This window comes from Scatophagus argus, chromosome 5 (assembly GCF_020382885.2).
Source record: "Scatophagus argus isolate fScaArg1 chromosome 5, fScaArg1.pri, whole genome shotgun sequence".
In the NCBI taxonomy this organism is placed as follows: Eukaryota; Metazoa; Chordata; class Actinopteri; family Scatophagidae; genus Scatophagus; species Scatophagus argus.
Window position 1 is genome coordinate 387,739 of NC_058497.1, and position 14,015 is coordinate 401,753.

Here is a 14,015-nt window from a genome sequence, read left to right on the forward strand (position 1 = left end):
TGTCACCATGTAATTAACCATATTAATCCCAACCCAACATATTTAGGAATATTTAATATTTAAGTAGTTCTAGGCCCCAGGGGCAATTCACTTTGCCCAGTTAGTAATCCAGTGCTGGGTTCTGCAGGTTTAAAGAAAAGAATCACATGTTATAATACAACATGTAAACATAAAATGCTAAATGTAAAGCAATGAAATGCAAGTTTAATTAGGTCTAATTCAGTTAATGTTCTTGGCAAAGGTAGCAATTCTGAAGTCATGCTATCAGGTTTCTCTTACGAATTGAGCTATTTCTCAACCACAACATCCACTGACTAAGAATTTTAGTTAAGAGAATTCAAATAAACATAGATATGCTTAATAATTGTTGAAAATTCGCATACAGTGAGGATGTCGTAGCTCCCCGCAGTGAAGGCTTTGCGTGAAGATACAACTGCAGTCTTGGGGTCAATGAAGAACTTCCCATCTTCATTGCCATCCACTATGCTGTAGGAGAGGTCACTATTGGGGCCATCATCACGGTCGTAAGCAAACACCCTATAGATAGGCTCGCCTTTCTTTCTCCGCTCTCTCTCTGGAAGTTTGACTTGGTAGACCTTCTCTGGAAATGTGGGCTTGTTGTCATTTTCATCCAAGACCTGAACCATCACCCATACTGTACTCTGCTTGGGACTAGGACCACTATCTGACACCAACACCTGCAGAAGCAGAACAGAGTGGGAAATTCAAACCAAATACATACTCACAAAATCTGTTCCAATTCAGGTATTGGAAGAACAGACGGTCATCTATTACATTTCAGGTACGACATTGGTGTTTGTGGCTGAACAGTCTTTTGCTACACATGCCTAAATCAAACCACGTCCCTATTATCTGACGTAATAAATAGTGAAATATATGGTGAATAGGAAACCTAGGGGGTGTAAAACATAGTAACCAGCAAACAACTAAAGTATGTGTCCATGTAAATAACTGCACAATACACAATGTTGGTAGGCCATCTCATAGTAACATTTTTAATAAAACAACCAGAACTATAAACAAAACTTAGATAATTGATCATGAATGAATATTTAAAAAGTTAGTTGCAGCCCTATAAATATGTGTCCCTGATTTTACAATGTTATTTGGAATAAAAAGAAACACAAACTATAAGAAAATACAAAATAAACTATTCATGATTCAGCAATAACCAGCATCCGTCCTAGTTCAGTTATTTGCTGCTATTCACTGTCAATCTCTGACTCATATGGTAAAAAGAAAAATAATCTGTCATCCTGTATTTTGACAGGTACATCATTAAGTTTCTGTACTTCTAAAGGATAAAAAAGATGAGAAGTGGAGCTAGTGATTTAGTAATGAGACCTGCCAATGAGGGTTTTATCTATTCCCCTCTGTAACCCTTTTATATTAATTAAGAGCAAGCATTTCAAGTTTGTCATAGATTTACAGTGCAGCAACAGTTCATTTCCCTTATGACCTTTGTGTGGCTGATGAGATTTAATGATACAATTTTTCACTAGATAATGCTAAACAAGAGGAGCTGCAGTGATCTCTAGACAGACTGGCCGGTTGACTATCGGAGGCAAAGGAAGATAGAGAGAACATAATAATAAAAAATAAGAGTGAGGACAAAAAAGAGGAGGATAGATATGTGTCTTTCTTTAAGAGCCCTCCACACAACAGACTGTACGTATGTGTGTTTGTATGTGTTGTGGTGATCAATATGCTTGTACTTTTGACATATTAAATAATAAAAAAAAACATTATGCCCTTCCCTCAATTCATTTAATTCATTTTATCATTTAATTAATGAATTAAATTTATCACTAATAACTGATGACAACACATTTGGCATCCAGACACACTGGATTACAGTCTGTGAAGCCGATGGGACAAAACAGTTTGTTTTGCAATTTTGTATTACTATTACCTTAATCAGTCACTTTAATGATAGATAAATACATAAATGATACATAAAAATACACAAAATAAGGAAAATATATCAGTTTGATGTCTTTGGTGTGCATCTCTTTTTATTTCAAAAAAGCAATGTTCAGTATTCTCGCACCAAAAACTAACCACAAGTATAATTAGTGATAAAATCAATTTAAATTTTAGGACAAATGGTTGAGCTGAATTGAGACAGATTCACATTATTGTCTAATAGACTCTGATGTAGATGCATCTTCAGCATAGCTCTAATCCCAAACTTCTTCTTTTCTTCAGCAATACTAATAATGTCAATGCAGAGTTTTGTCACAAATATCAAAATACCATAATAAACATTTTTTCTTATATTTTTCAGAAAATTAAGCCAAGATTCTCCAAATTGTGAAATAATCTTGAATCAAGGTTCATATTTGCTTTTCTTACTGTCTTTAAGGTTCATGGTTAATTTATTTGTTGCACAACATTTGCACAGAAACATGTGAGTTGTAGTCTCTTTATGCTAGCCATACAACGCAAATCATTCACTGACACCAATCAGACGCAATTTGTCAAGGCACTTCTACCCAGGTTTTCATTGTCATTTCAACATTTCATCACACAAAGAACACACACACACACACTTACCTCTAGAACGTGTTCTATTTGTTGTTCACGGTCCAGTTTTCTGGAGGTTGTGGTGATCAGGCCTGAGACAAAAAAACAGCAAACAAATTCTGAACACCCACACACACATACACACTCTATTGTGCATGCAAACCAAATGAGGTATTTGTTATGAATCAAAGTAAAATGGAATGTCACATTAATTCTGGTGCAGTGCCAGGATGTGACTGTTATATTCAATCTACACAGCAACCCTCACCTATAATTTTGAGCTTTGGTTAATGACTCAAAGAATGAGACTGTGAATACAAGCAGCCAAAATAAGTTTCCACCACCCCTAGAGGCAGGGTGAGGAACCCCATTCTGAGGAGCAGAAGTTCTGCCTCTTAACATCGAAGCTTCTTAACACTGAATCACCTGATCTATTTGAATCAAGTGCGTGAAGACATCTAAAACAAGCAGGGCAGTGGGTTACTAGCGCAATGCCACTGCTGCATAATTTCACTCAGGCCTCATACCCACACCAAGAACAAGTAACTAACTTTTCGAACAAATTTTTTAAGTGATATCCACAAAGGGACCTGCTGCCTCACAGCAAGAGGGTTCCAGGTTCGAATTCCAGTCTGGGCCCTTCTGCGTGGAGTTTACATGGTCTCCATGTGCCTGCGTGGGTTTTCTCTGGGTACTCCGGCTTCCCAAAAACGTGTACATTATTTTAATTGGCTACTCTATAGCCCTAGGTGTGAGTGTGTGCACATGTCCAGGGTCCAGGGTGTACACCGCCTTTCGCCTGTAGTCAGCTGGGATAGGCTAATTCATGGACTAAAGTAGAAGCAGAGGAGGTAAACAGCTCTCACTGGCTCCAGGGAAGACTTTTGAAGACCAGTTTGGCATTTCGAAGAATGGGCTGTGGCACTGTTTTACTGTGATATCCAGAACAATGTTGTTGAATGAGAACCTTTACCCAAATAATGACTGAATATTCATCGTCTTATCTCATTTTCTACTGCTTATCTGGGTCCAGGTAGCAGGGCCAGCAGTCTCAGCAGGGAAGCCCAGACTCTTCTCACTGGCTCATCTTGGGGGACACCAAGGTGTTCCCAGGCTAGCCGAAAGACATAGTCCTTCATCGTGTCCCGAGTCTGCCCCGGGCTCTTCTCCCAGATGGATAGGCCTGAAACAGCTCCCCAGGGATACATCTGGAAGGAATCCTAACCAGATGCTTGAACCACCTCAACAAGCTCCTCACCCTATCTCTAAGGCTAAGCCCAGCCACCCAGCGGAGGAAATTCTTTTTTTTTAATTCAACTTTTCTTTTAACAACAATTTTTATTCTTATTCTTATGGACCATGTGCAGTGTTTGTAGAGATTGCACTTGTTAAAATTAAGTGCAGTTACACCTGAGTCAATGACGTGTGTTGTCCAGTATTCATTTTAGTAGATTCACCGCCCCAGCCTGCCAATTACTGCTGAAGTCACAAAAACATAACATCTAAATGAACTGTACTGTTTCATTCACTAAGGGTGATGCCACCGAAAAAGTGGCAAGGTTAAAATTAGAGAAGAAGCGGTAGGAGAATAAACAAATAATAAAAGAGACAATCAGGCAGATGGACAGAATAAATAAACACAATAAAAATGTGTGTCTTGCCTGGTGTTTTTTGTTATGCTTTGTCTTTTGATTTCAGTCCATATGCCATGTTTCATGTTTGTCTTGTCATGTGTTTCCATGTATTATGTTCAAGGTTTTTGTCATGTCCTGCTTTGTTTTGAAAAGCGTCACTTCCCCTGTGTGTCCTGTTTTTAGGTAGCTTTGCTTTTAGTTTTCTTGATTGCTTTCTCCCTCCTAATGTGTGTCACGTGTGGCTCGTTGTCATGTCGATTTAGTCCTTGTCTTCCCAGCCACCTTTGTCAGAGGGTTTGCGTTATTTCTTGAATGTCTTCTTGTCATGCCAGCATCTTTTTGCCTTGCTTTGCCATGCCATGTCGTGTTGTGTTTTTGCCAGGAATTTTGCCACAGTTTTGCCACAGTAGGTGTGCTTTTTGAGTTTTTGCTTTATTAAAATAAAGACTATTTCTTGGTCCTCCACCTCGCCTGCCTGCCCTTTTTACACTCTGCATCGGGGTTCAGCCTTCTTCTGCGTCAGCCTAGACGCCCGACCGTGACAATGTGAAAATCAGAGATTAAGAACGCTAAAGGGTTATGGATGATCTGCAGTTATGAAATCCTCATCAATTTTTCATTATGAAAAAAAATCAAAAATTCAAGCTATAGAGAGAAAGAAAAAAATAACTTTGAAGAGAAAACAGGAAAAAGTTGGAGAGAAATCAGAGCAATTACAGAAAGAAAGAACACAAAAAGATGAAAGATGACAATACAAAAAAGCAAAACAGAAAAAATCAAATCAAAGGGATCTTGAAAAAAGAAAAGACACATATATAGCAGAATGTACTACTGTATGTTATTATTGCCCAACTGAGTACCAGTAATGAGGAAATGTCTGTAAGTGTTGATATCAGGACAAGAGGAGATTCAGGAGGTTCAAAATTTGTATCTTGATTTCTTTGAGTTCTTCCTTTGATCTTAAATTATGTTCAACTCTGATAAAACAAAACGCATGCTGTTTTCTAGAAAACTGGCAGTTCCACTGAACCAGATCGTCTTGTAAACACTTTGGTTTCAGGCTGTATGAAGTTGTACCTCAAAAAACATATTAACAAACTGACTAAGTATTTGAAAGCGAAAGTGGCTTCGACATAAATGAACGAACAACATACTCTGATGAGTAAAACTTTTATAATGTAATTCATTAGTGCAGAACAACAGCATCAACAACATTATGTGTGGGGGCTGACTGCAGCATTAGAGAGCCCCAACCATCAAAACAGAAAATAAGATAATATCTTTTAAAATAATGCTGTACATCCATCCAGTAGAGATCTGACTGGGAGCACTGGAATTGTTCTGGATACTTGTGGCAAGTAAAATAAATCAGTCAGCTGCTATCAGTGGGTTGCTGAATTGGCCTCTCATCACCACTAATTATAAGGTGATCGACCATGTTTTTTCATCGACACACCGGTGGCAGCATGTAATGTATGAGTATTAATAACTGTGATGCAATTTTTTTTTCTTAATCCTTCCTATCTACCACTGCTACTGTTGTGCTTACTTTATCTAGCTAGTTGACTCGATTCTATTGATAGAGTCATATGACGGGAGAATTTTTCAATCACTGCAAAAAGATTCGGGAAATGGAGTTACTTTGCTGAAGATGTAAAGAGATTGAATCTTTTATGATAGCACACCCACCAATAGAATTAGCTGTTGTGTTTGTTGCAGGTATTCAACAAATAGGACCTAATTTGTGGTTGGAAATCAATATAATGTTTATTTAATTAGTAACTGTTTTATAGAAATTTTACTTATTTTATAAAAACTATATGTATATAATCTGTATATGTATATGGCAAGTTTTTTTTTCAGTTGACCAGCCATTGTCAGATAGATCAAAGTTCATTTTGGACCATGGTCATATATCAAGCAAGAATGGGAAAGACATTATTTTACATCATGTTGACTAAATCAGTATTGTCCTGTCCTTTCCTAATGTGACTGAGCCCCATCCACACTTGTCTAGATTAGTTACACTGAGGGTGCCATAAAAGATCAAAAAAGTAAATGCAGGACAGGAAATGATTTAAAAAAAAAGAGGGGTCATTTTATATTTAAAATCAAATTAATAAAAATGTTTTGCAGCCTAAAACTGATGGCTGTCCACAGGACAAACCATTTACCAATGACATAGCCTGGCAATCTATCACAATTTGATTTGGATAATTAAAGCTGATAGTTAATTAATTGAAGAGTTATATATAATTATATATAACTATATATATATAGTTATATATAATTAATTAGATATAATTCCAGTCCAATCTGTCTATTTTACACACAGGTTTTAGTGGTGGCTGTTTTCAGTAGCACCTCTAGCTGGTGTAATTGTAATATTATGCAGGAATGGACAAGCCCTAATCATCGCTTCAAAAGCAGAACATTTTAACTTATATTAGATCTTTCATTTTCAAATGGATACAGGCAGCTTTAAATCTGTAACACTGTAATGCAGTAATTTTAAAAGAGCAAACGGGAGCAAATCAAAACAAGGCTTTGTGCTATGACCACATATACTTATTAAACAGAGGGAATTACAAATAAAGGCCTTATATTTACAGCTACTTTGCTGATACATCTGAAGAGGCTTCCTCTTCATTCACCTCAGGTGAACGTAGACTTGGCCAGGAGTAGTTGATATCATCAGGCAGTATCCATCATTCATAGGGTGTTTTGACCCTGACCGCAGCACCCTCCTGATGGTGGGTTGGCAGTAGTGGCCAAATTACTGCCCATTTTCTCCTCCTGGTTTCCAGCTAAATTCCTCTCTCCAGTTCCATAACCAACAAGAGGCTCTTTCTGCTGCCTCCCCCATCCTGAGGGCTGCTGTGTTCCTCTCCTTCCCTGTCACTCCAATGGCTGTGAGCATTCTCCACACTGACTACACAGGGAGTCCTCTGCAGCCGACCTTGACCAGGAACAGCCAAGCCTACCAACCTTTCCCCTTACAGTCATGCAGGAGGTCCTGGTATTTGGCGCTCTTTCTTTCAAAGGCCTGTTCACACCCCTCTTCCCATGGGGTGTACTGTAAGTTCTATGAGGATGATCTTGTCGTCTCTTCAGACCACAGTACCACATTCGGCCTCAGGCTTGTCTGAACAATTTGGGGGAAGTGCAGCCTACCTCCCAGGTCGACCTTCATTTCCCATGATTGGGCCTTTTGTAGTAGGCTGTTCCTTGATACTACTGTCGCTGGTGGCCTTTTCCCTTCCCTTACAAACTAGACTGAAGTTTTCTGAGGTGGTTGGTGTTTTTTCCTTCTCTCCTGCTCCAAGCCAGTGTCATGAGCACTTTGTCATGGGGCCAACTGTATCTCCCTTGTGGGAGTGCTGTCTTGCACCCCGACAAGATGGGTTCCATAGTGCCTCTTGCCCCACAAAGCTTGCACAGTGGACCCCCTCTTATTCCCCACTTCTCCAGGTTCGCTGGGGTCGGGAGAGTATCGTACACTGATCTCAGCAGAAGAGAGATGCGGAACGGCTCCAGTCTCCAAGTGATCTTACTCTGTCATTAGGAGGTTCATTCCCATGATGAAGACGGTAGGGGAGATTGTACAGCCTGTTACAATTCCCTTTTCCAGGTTTTGCCACTGAGTTGTAAAGTGTGCTGTACAGAATCTTAGCTGGATAATGCAAAAGTAGTTGGTGATCATCCTTTGATGTCCTGGGGGATGTGGTAGTAGTTCAGTGCTGCATGGATAAGGGCATGAGGGACTGACTCATAGGCATTGGCCAAATCTAGTCGGACAACTGTCAGGCTGCCTTTGCTGCCTTCGGCCTCCTGGATCATCTGACTGAGGACTCCGGTGTGTTCCAGACATCCAGAGAAGCCTGGTATTCCACCTTTCTGGGTAGCGGTGTCAAGGTATCCATTCTCTGTCATGAATGAGGTCATCCTCTTGGCCAGTAAAGAAAAGAAGATCTTGCCTTCTACACATAGTAGAGAGATTGTTCAAAATGGTTGAGGAGTTCTCTTCCTTTGGCACAAAACAGTCTTCTGCCCTCTTCCTGCATGATGGAATGGTGCCATTCCTCCATATCCTCTGGAACAGCTTCCACAGCCTCTGTAGGAGTATTGGGAATTTCTTATATACCTTATAGGGTATACCACTTGGGCCGGGGACGGACCCTGTTCTGGCCTTCTTCAAAACCTCTTGGACTTCCTTCCAGGAAGGTTCACTGATGTTGAACCCTTTCAGGGGTCTTAGTGCTCTTTGGGTTAGCATCCAGGGCCTGGTTTATGAAAATGACATTATGGTTCTCCTTCAAGAATGCCTCCACTTCTTCTCTGTGGCTGGTTAGCTTTCCTGATTTTGCTTCACCCAGGTATGTTCTGGTGAATCAGAAGGGGTCTTTGGTGAACTGTGAACTGTGAATCTTTTGTTCTCCCTATCCTTCCCCTTCTTCCGAATGCTTTCTGCTCTTCGGAGTCTGCAGAGGTATTCTCTGAGTTGACTTGTCAAATCCTTAATACCTTCTCTTTCCTCAGCAGGGGCTCTTTTGAATTGTTTGGTAAGGGTCAGACTTGATTGAATGTTATTGTCGTGAGAGCTTGGACTTTCTGGTCAGTTGTTCCTGCTAGTGTGGCTTTTAGCATTTTGTTAAGGTCTTGGTCTAATTGGTGCCATTCCCTGTCGCTCATCTTGGGCCATTTGATTCGATTACTCACAGGATGGGGTTGGCTCTCTGGGGGGGCACCAAGAGGATCCCTCCTGAGGTCTTGAGGTGGCACGGGTGCAGAGAGATCTCCAGTGCTGTGGGGTGCTTCCTGCCTGCATCTCACCAGGTGCTACCACTGTGCACTGCATTATACTTGAAAGGGAGACCCTTTGATTTAAGAATGCAAAAGGCAAATATTTTCCATCATAGTTTGTTGACTAAATCAGTATTGACTTAACCACCACCTAACCATAACAATAAATGTTACTTGTCTAATGTGACTGTGTAAACAGATTTTTGTCCCCACAACCACCAGAATACATGTACGCAAACACACACACACACACATGCATTAGCATACACACACACACCATTACTCACCAGTGCGGGTGTTGATAGTAAAGAAATTCTGTGGGTTTCCACTGATGATGCGGTAGTTGAGCCTAGCAGCATTGATGGGAGGTGTGGCATCAGGGTCCTGGGCCTGAATCTGGATCACAGAAACATCCCGTGGAGAATTCTCAGGCACTAAGGGCCGATACATTGGCTCTGATGTCAGTGGCGCGTTGTCATTAACATCCTCCACCTGGATGTATACCTCCATAGTGGCAAACTGGGGAACTACGCCGTGGTCACTGGCATACACTGTTAGCCAATAGGAGTCCTTGGTCTCGCGGTCCAACCTGTCAGTGGTATATATCATCCCTGGTGGATGAACAAAGAGAGCTAAATTTCACTTTAATTTTTCATTATCCAGACATAACAAGATGTAAAGTAGAATAAAGAATTGTACAGTACACAGTACACCTAGTGCATGAAAATAATCCCATGCAGAGTGATGTCAAGACTTTTTTTTAAATGCACAGCCAATTACTTCATCCATCCATTTTCTATACTGCTTATCCGTCAGTGGCGCAGGGGGGCTTGAGCCTATCCCCGCTGACTAAGAGAGTCCAGGGTTCACACACAAAGACAGACAACCACTCACACACACACTCACACCTAGGGGCAATGTAGAGTAGTCAATTAACCTAATGTGCAGGTCTTTAGGACTTTGGGAGGAGCACCCGGAAGGGCCCAGACCGGGGTTTGAACCTGGAACCCTCTTGCTGTGAGGCGACAGTGCTAACCACTGCATCACCGTGCCGCCCTCCAGTTACTTCAGTTGTCAAAATTGTGAGATTTCATCATGTCATGTCTTTTAAATCTCAGAAGCCCTCCACACACAATAAGTGAAATAGTTAGAGGACAATGCAGAAATAGCTTGAGAATATTACAGAATAAACACACTCACTGTATTAGTACATTTGGGCTGTAGTAATATCTGATTATTAGCATGGTCAAACCTGACAAGGTATGCCCCTGTTACCCTAACCCTGTAAAACCAAAACAACTGTCTGTACTGTGACCTTTATAAGCTAAATTACCTATGATATCTGAATTTTTGCTTTCTAATGCATCACCAAGCCTGGTTATAGGGAAAGAAACAGCAACACAGATATATACTGCTAGAAGAGAGTGAAATTTCATTCATTTTTACATTAGCATTGTACAGTACACCTAGGGGCAATGTAGAGTAGCCAATTAACCTAATGTGCAGGTTTTTGGGACTGTCGAAAGAAACCAGTGCTCATGAAAAACCTCACACAGATACAGGATAACATGCAAACTCTGCACAAAAGGGCCTAGACCTGGAATCAAACCCAGAACGCCATCTTGCTCTGAGGCAACACCTTAAAAAATTAGTTCAAAATGTCTTTAATATCCTTGAAAAGGTGAAATCTATTTATCAACAAGTTGTTTCAGAAAAAGCTAATAAATTACCCGAGTTGAGACAACTTCGTCACAGATACCTAGCAGTTTAGTTAATTGTGGCATAAGAGACTGAATTCACACGAAAACTGTTGTTACACACTACTGATGTAAACTGCCTCAGTAAGGGAAATGATTTCAATTTCACATGCCAAGAGTTGTTCTTATTTGCTATAAAGGCCAAAGGCTGTCAGTCAAGCATATCCCCTTATGTGTTGACAGCAGAAGGACTAGACAAAACTACTGGAAAACGTTCTGAGTGCCAGGAAGTATTAGTGTAAGGCTCCGAGACACTAGATTTGCTCCCATCCTGTATGGGTTTATGTTATACCAAAGAACATAAATACACACATCAGAAGAATTAAAGTGTTACATAACCTTCAGTCACATTCATTTCACTTCCCCATGTGGGTTCTGATGAAGCATTGATTATGGATGACAGGACACCAGAGCTGTCTAGTCAATGCACATTTATGTTTACTTTCTTGGTTCATTTGCAAAAATTAATATAGTTGTTGTTCTGAATATAGTGACCAATAACATTTGTAATGCCATGTTTAAACTATAGGAAGTGAGAATTTTACAGACCAAAAGTATAGCGTATTTTGTATTTTTGTATTTGCCAAAAAATTCTGCATCTTTGAGTTTCAAAATATTAATGAATGATGATTTCAGGTTTGATGCTGTGTCTTTGATCAGCTTTTGTGCTTCTCCTGAAGGACTGAAATTCAAATGTAGATGCTGGGGAGACAGGACACAAAAATGACCATCAACAATGCTCACAATGAAGCTCTTTCTCTCAGTACATGTAACTATGCATGTACTCACACAGATGTAAACTGCAGTATGTGATATCTAGACCACAGACAGGACAATTCAGTGTTCAAAGTGAGCTGTAATTACTTCAAAGGTGCACTATGTTGTGTTCACTCTGCCTCACTGTTTATTCATCTTTGCCTCCTTCTGGCCCCTTGGCACCATGCTAATGGCCTGAACTCCTGTTTACTAGTCTGCTTTCCAATTAAGAGTGTGGAATTAACTGTAAATGTCACAGGAGTGCTAAGTATAAAATCATTGGAGAGCAAACATAATCTGTATCACCATCCAATCAGCTTCCTCTCAACACAGAGCAAAAACAAAGCAGAGCTGCTGCATTGTTGCAGCAAACAACTGAATGATAAATAAAGGAGAATGGAAATAGAATGAGTATGTCATAGTCTGTGAGCTAGCAGCCAGATGGTTCAAATCCAAAGCTCACACATATGGACTGTCTGACCAGACTGCACTAAATTTAACAGGAACTATTTGACTCTGCATTTCTTTGCTGTGAATTTCAATTCAGCGGCTCAACTATCAAATAAAAAAAAAACAAAGATTTTGTGCTAACCCACTGTACATTAGAGCTGCTTGCTGGTGCTGGTGAGGTGGACTAGTTTCTAGCTGGTGCTTCTTATTTTTAAAATCTAAATGCATTATACAGTGGAGGATGAATTGTCTTGTCAGTCAAATAACTTCAAAATGACACCTTTTATTAATGTAGATTTATATCCAAACAGAGTTGACTGTTAATGCTGGACCCTATCACAGAATACAAAATTAAAAGTAAGTTATCATTTTAGCAAGTACATGATGACCACTTGTAAATTGCAGCATAATACTATACAAATCTAACCTGAGTAGGTGTAATTAGTTGGAAACACACATGACTGGAAACATGTGAAGGTATGTGTGGGCTTTAATCTGTAAATGCATCACACTTCAGGCCTCTGCATATATCTCCTTGTCCTTCTGTCAAATTTTTTAATAACGTTTGTTCTCTTGTGCTTCAGGTTCACTCCCTCTTGTTGGGTTTGCGTGGCCAGCTCTACTTTTTCAGCTATTTCTTCAAAGATCTCATTGTTTCTGGATTTATCTCTGGACCTGCCTCCCTTGGACATTCCTGGCCCCGGTTCTCAGCTCTCATCATGACAACTAGAACTCATCCACTGCACGTAGTCTCCTTGGATCCCCTCCCCTGCTGCTTCAAGTATTTTGCTTTCTATTCTCTGTTTGGACTCTCTGCTAGTTTATTATTGTAATAAATCTTCTTGTTAATTGAACTGTAAATCTTGAGTTTGTTGTGTCTGGTTCCTAATAATTCCTAATAAATTATAACAGTAAGGGCATAAGGGCATTAACTTTGGTTCTATCAAAAGGTCAGGAAGGGTCTCACTCAGATTGTGTCATTTGTAGTGAGAAGCTAGCTAATGACAAAATGAAGTCAAGCTAAATGAAACGGCACCAGGAAACAAAACACCAGGAGACCAGTGGTAGAGGTCACGGTGGGCGGAGATCACCCACCCTTCTTGTCTTACAGACAAGCAAGGGAGCACCAAGAAATAAAGGCTGGGAATCACTGCCTTTGATCATGTTCAGAATGACTTGCCTCTGCATGCATAAAAGACAAGATACTACACTGGCCAGTCAGTTACATGTAAATGTATGTTGTTAATAGATTACTTTGTAAAGTGAAAGGGGTATTTCTACTGTTCACCCCACGAATAAAGATTATAAAGAAGTTGCAGCAGTTTGTCCTGTCTTTGAACAATAGAACATGTGCAATACTTTGGTTTGTTTCAAAAGTTTTGAAACATTTTAATGTGATCATAGACGGTATCACTTATACCTTAAACTAAAGTTGTTAACCTGAACTCAAGTATTACAGATTTTATCATACAAATTTGTAACAAAATATAAAAACAGAGAAGTAGATAGATTTTTTTCATGATCTACATCAACTGTGGGTTCTCTGTTTTAAAAAATTTAATTAAAGAGTATAGTCTAGACCTGCTCTAATTGGAAAATGTCATGAGATAACTTTTACATGAATTGTGAATTGAATAAATAAACTGAATAGAATTGAATTAAACTGGGACACACGCACCCTCACACAAACAAATTTAAAAATGCACCAAATATCCATATTTCCTAACCAGGACAAACCTATGAGGCGACAGTGCTAACCACTGCACCACCGTGCTGCCTGTCTCAGACTCGCTGATTCATTTTGTGTGTATGTGTTTTGTAATGAGCATAAGGTGTGTATGCTATTCAAGCAGTCCTAGTCCTAATTGCTTTCAAAGCCATACTACTCTGTCTCTGAAATTATCCACTACCAGTAAGCAATGTGTATGTGTGCTTGTATATGTTGGCTGTCCCCACAGTGAGGACAACCACAACTATCATTACCAATGTTATTTTACTCTTTAGTGCAGGAAATCAAACCTACGTTGTGCAGTCTGTGTGTGTGTGTGTGTTTATCCAGAGGCACAGC

The 14,015-nt window shown here is 39.9% G+C and overlaps 1 protein-coding gene across 9 annotated transcripts in view; it reads right to left on the reverse strand.

The window, feature by feature from the left end:
• Positions 1 to 14,015, reverse strand: part of fat3a (FAT atypical cadherin 3a) — a 193,582-nt gene that overhangs the window by 102,792 nt on the left and 76,775 nt on the right. For 8 of the 9 annotated variants that reach the window (XM_046388057.1, XM_046388064.1, XM_046388062.1 and 5 more), the window contains exons 3-5: positions 9,272 to 9,595; positions 2,578 to 2,639; positions 384 to 698 (exon numbers count right to left, since the gene is read on the reverse strand). In XM_046388057.1, coding sequence (XP_046244013.1) covers positions 384 to 698; positions 2,578 to 2,639; positions 9,272 to 9,595 — 701 coding nt within the window. Of the gene's footprint in view, positions 1 to 383; positions 699 to 2,577; positions 2,640 to 8,601; positions 9,059 to 9,271; positions 9,596 to 14,015 lie in introns of those variants that run through there. The other variant, XM_046388065.1, reaches the window with a different exon arrangement.